We start from the raw sequence: 5,000 nt of genomic DNA, 5'->3' as shown, positions 1-5,000 counted from the left end.
AATCAGAAAAAAAGGATATAATAAAATATCCTCTAATGGATCTTCAATGATATTAAGTCAAGACTTGTAAACCGCAACCTTGGTAAGTCTGAGTGCAGATTAAAAAGTAGAATTCCTGAGTATCATTTATATTCTTTGGTTAGGTTACAAATATCTGACATTATAGGTACACAGTTATAAATACCTGAAGTTAAGAATTCTTGGTTTTGATCTATGGGTTTGTGTGTATGTGTATCTCTGTATGTGTGGGTATGTGCAGGTGTATGCTTGTGGATATTTGTATCTATGTGCTGGGGTGCGGGGGTGGATGTATGTATTTTTGTATATGAGTTGGTGTGTATATCTCTGTGTGAGTGTGTCTGGGGGTGGATGTGTGTATCTCTGCATGTGCTAGGATATGGGTGTGTGTGTGTGTGTGTGTATGTGTGTGTGTGTGTGTGTGTGTGTGTGTGTGTGTGTGTGTGTGTGTGTGTGTGTGTGTGTGTGTGTGTGTGTGTGTGCTTGTTGTCATAGTAAGGATACTATGCTCTAAGATACTATGTCTCTGGATCTTTGACATAACAGCCATGCTGGTGGGCCATGATTATATGAACACACAAAGCTGTGTGTTTATGCACTGACCACGTTTCCAAACCCAATAGTTTCCTACAACACTCAAAGATGTTCTTGCCATAGACAGGAGTTTTGTGTGAGACACTTTCACTCATAAAGACCTCTATACACAGCCATTGCCAATAGCTAAAATTAGTACTGAGTATTAAGAATGAGTTCCACTCATGACTAGCATGTTCGACATTCTCTAACATCTTCAAGGCTTCTAAAAATCACCCTGCATTTCTCAAAAGCTTAAGATGAGGACTGTTATGAAAGAGTACATAAAGTAGAGTGGGTGTACTGTACCGCTGAGAAAAAAAGAAACCATAGCCATCTTATAAGTACACTACACAAGTTACAGTTAATTACCACAGGAACCCATAACGGGCTGTTTGCCTGTAATGTGTTGCTGCTTCCCACATAAACATATATCACACTAGAACTTAATTATACATCCATGGAGAATGATAGATATTTGTTCATATACATTGCATATGTCATTTGTACAGGTATACACTCCAGTTATAGAGCTGGATGACTGATTGTTTACAGTAGGCAGGTTGCATGCAGTGAAGTAAAGAAGTCAAGGAAGTGACATATGGCATATATGGAGCTACGTTATTGAGCACACACACACACACACACACACACACACTCCGGTTCCCGTACCTTCACGTCATCCACGTTCATCCGCGTCCCCTTCTTCCCCACGAAGATGTCGTCGATGTCCACCAAGATGTAGCGTTCCAGTGGGCGGGACAGCATTCCCCCGGTGAGGTATGCGATGGCGTCCACCAGGATCAGCCGGTGGAGCCAGTAGCCCAGTCCTTGGCCAAACAGCACCCTCTGCACCCCGTCGTACAGCCCGAGATCCTGCACTACAGTGGCCCACAGGCCCAGGCCGCCAGCTAGCGCCTGGCGACCGGCGCCGCTGCTGGCAGGCGCCGGCTTGGCCAGCAGCACCGGCTCATACGTGGAGTGGTTGGAGCGGAAGACAGTCCAGTCGTCGCCGGGCAACAGGCCCCGGTCCACCTCAGGCCGCGTGGCGTAAAGGAGCGGCGCGCGCGGGTTCACGCAGCAGTCACGCAGCGCCACGTTGGTGAGCAGTGTGAGGGGGAAGGGCCCGAGGCGTAGTATGGGCTGGGCGTTCTCGCCTGCTCGGTGGAAGGCCACCACGCCCACGCCATACTCAGCGCAGTACTTGTCCAGGAGCTCACGGTTCCAGGCGTCCATGCCGGCGTACTTCAGCGCGTTCTCATAGACGACCAGGGCATAGCGCCCACGGCCCTTGTGCGTCAGCGGCGGGAGGTCTCCCTTGCCTGGAGCGATCTCCGCCTGGTAGTGGAACTGGTTCGACTCCAGGATTGCAATGATGTCCTGCCCCAGCTGCGAGTACTGGCTCTCCACGAACACCAGCACCACAGGGTCCTTCCTCGACGTGTCCATGGGCTTCGGCGTCCGTGGCTCCACCTGACGGAAGGGCAGCGACCGCAGGTCGCCGCAGTCAGGTCCAGCACTGTGGTCCGACAGGTCCAGCTCCTGGGCGGAGCCGGCGTATAGATAGTAGGCGGAGATTATTACGCTGACCATACAGAACGTGGCGAGAAGGATGACCAGCCTCCTCAGGTTCCTCCGCAGCTTCACGGTCAGATTCATGGCAAACACCGCACATGTGTGGTACAGAGTCTCTGATTGGTCACTGAACCAGGCAGAAGGAGTGGATTGGTTGACTGGTGATCATGCTGCACTCATGTGACCATTGCACTGTGCCGGCTGACTAGCGTGATTTGGCTTTGAAAGAAGACACCAATTCAGATGTTCAGTCAGAGTGACTAGGATCGTTACATTATGGTGTTCACTGAGGAAATGGGCCAAGAAAATGCCGAACTGTTCTCGATTTTCATAAAGCCCAAAACCCTGTCAGGACAGCATTCCATCCACGGCACTGAACTTTCCAGCATAAACTCCGTCTAACCTGGAGGAAGAGAAGAGAGACAAATCTTTGGCCAGGCATTGTACCCATTACCATTTAAAATCTGTGTCGGTGTGGATGTGTGTATGAGTTTCTCCTTCCCTTGGGTGCTCATCAGGGGAGGGTAAGGGTGCTCTAGAGGAACAAACCGAGTCGTCAGGCTTCAGGTTGTTTTCAATCAACACTTCACCAGCTGTGGCCAACGCATCCCAAGGGGGGCACGTGATTGGCTGGACATAAATAGGAAGCGTGTGGGGAGGGGGCAAGCCAATAAGTAACCTGGGGCTCGGAGGGAAAGGAAACCTTGGGCACACACACACACACACACACACACACACACACACTCTATCTATCTATCTATCTATCTATCTATCTATCTATCTATCTATCTATCTATCTATCTATCTATCTATCTATCTATCTATCTATCTATCTATCTATCTATCTCACACACGTGCACGCTCTATGGCACATGATTAAATCTAGTCTACAAAAACAACATCTAAAGGCAATATTTATCCACTGAACAGACCAAAACAGTGTGTATGAAAACAAAATGAGGTGAGATTTTCAGGCCATTCGCACTTTTTCTTTCTTGTGTTCCCCCAGCCATACACTCGCTGTATTGTTACATCACTGAATTGTATATGTAACTACGAGAAGAATTTTTTTTAAACACAAGGTACAAGCACCCCCCCCTCCGAGTGTGTTTATTTTCGTTGTGTGGGGTACGCTTTATACCAAACGTTACTGCTGCCCAACCGGTATCGCGGACAGACCTCGAGGAGAAAAAACAAACTCGTGACGATAAGCATATACGAGAACGTCGGCTACAGGTGCGCGTATCTCCCCCTTCGCCCTTTCCGTTAGTGCTTCCCATCGTTTCCTTTCTGTTCCCCATCTTCCCCATGTGGTCCTCGCTGCTGCTCCGAAAGGATTTGACGTCGAGGGCCAGTCTCGAGCCGGAGCGTTTTGGCACTTGCGCGCGCGAGCGTGCACGCGTTAACGAACGCCTTTCACCCACGAGGCGGCGCCTGCTCTTAGCACGTCTGAGATTTGATGTCGGGAGACCTCTAAAATACGCGGCCCGTGGCCTTTATTTATTTATTTGTTTGTTTGTTTATTTATTTGTTTATTTATTTATTTATATTAGTTAATTAACACGACTCAAGAATGAGGGTTAATATCGCATACACTGCGATGTTCATTCACACAGACTTATTTTGGGAAACACTAATGCATCAGTATAAATCAAAAGTTAAAAAGTTCACTGACCGTTCACGTTTCATCGTAGATGTTGAAAGCTGTTGCCCGTCAGAGTTACGTTTAAGAGAAAGAGACTTTTTGACTGACATTTTGAACAATCCCAATACTTTCTGAATGACGATGCCGACAATTAATTCAATTAATAGGTGTGTGTAGATGACGCGGGTAAAGAATCCTTTGTTCAGCACATAACACAAGTGAGAAGTGTTTACTAACGGTGGTTTCAGTTTAATTCATCCAAAACAGTCTATTGCGATGTGATAAACAACGTAGAGGCAATACTCATTGGAGCCACGAGCATCTCCTGTTCTGCACCAGCAGCATGACATTCCAGAACAGCGCATTTCTCGCGCTTTGCCAAATAACGAAGAGCAACAGACCAAAAAACAAAAAACAAAAAACAAAAACAAGGAAACTAATCCCACCTAAAACCCTAGCACCTCTCGTTTTGAGGCTCGCGCAAAGCAACTGGAACACACTGACTTACCTCAAGACGAACGCGAGGTGCTTCCGAGCGGGGAGTTGTCACGAGAGAGCCGCCCGTCTCCGGAGCGGTGCCGGACAGCGCGCGCTCAAAGCACTGGCGTTTCAGCGCCTGCACCAGCGAACCCACTTCCATCTCCATCCGCTGCTGATTCAAAGGCAGCCATCTGGAATGATGCGGAAACCTATTCACTATTCTCCTCTCTCTCTCTCTCTCTCTCTCTCTCTCTCTCTCTCTCTCTCTCTCTCTCTCTCTCTTTTCGCTGCGACACGGGTTAAGAAAGCAGGAGGGAGGTAGGAGCGGTGCTCAAAAGATGAACTGAAGAGAATCCCGTTAACCGCCGTCGCTGACGGAACACTGCCGGTATCTTTCGCTTTTCGTTCACTTACATGGGGGGTGGGGAGGGGGGGGGGGGGGGGGGCAGAGAGAGAGAGAGAGAGAGAGAGAGAGAGAGAGAGAGAGAGAGAGAGAGAGAGAGAGAGAGAGAGATGCGCCTCTGAAAACTGACACAGCCCGTTCCTAATCGTATCGGTTCTTGGCAGTCGGTTTGACGGAGCTAAGTCCGACCACTCCATGGTCAGCGTAAAGCTCGATATTACCAAACGAAATGATTTCTGACAGATTGACTAAAATCGATACTGTAAGTTAAAAGGAGAAAGGAGCGTACACCCAAAGCCAGCCTCG

The 5,000-nt window shown here is 48.5% G+C and overlaps 1 protein-coding gene across 1 annotated transcript in view; it reads right to left on the bottom strand.

The window, feature by feature from the left end:
- Positions 1 to 4,665, bottom strand: part of ndst3 (N-deacetylase/N-sulfotransferase (heparan glucosaminyl) 3) — a 45,797-nt gene extending 41,132 nt beyond the window's left edge. Inside the window, exons 1-2 of the mRNA XM_027024617.3 lie at positions 4,320 to 4,665; positions 1,264 to 2,569 (exon numbers count right to left, since the gene is read on the bottom strand). Coding sequence (XP_026880418.1) covers positions 1,264 to 2,250 — 987 coding nt within the window. The 5' untranslated portion in view covers positions 2,251 to 2,569; positions 4,320 to 4,665. The remainder of the gene's footprint in view (positions 1 to 1,263; positions 2,570 to 4,319) is intronic.
- Between the last annotated feature and the right edge of the window lie 335 nt (positions 4,666 to 5,000).

The sequence above is a fragment of the Electrophorus electricus genome, chromosome 5 (genome assembly GCF_041902795.1).
Source record: "Electrophorus electricus isolate QZ-2024a chromosome 5, ASM4190279v1, whole genome shotgun sequence".
Taxonomy (NCBI): Eukaryota; Metazoa; Chordata; class Actinopteri; order Gymnotiformes; family Gymnotidae; genus Electrophorus; species Electrophorus electricus.
Note: the sequence above shows the minus strand (reverse complement) of the source record. Positions and strands in the feature narration are given on the sequence as shown.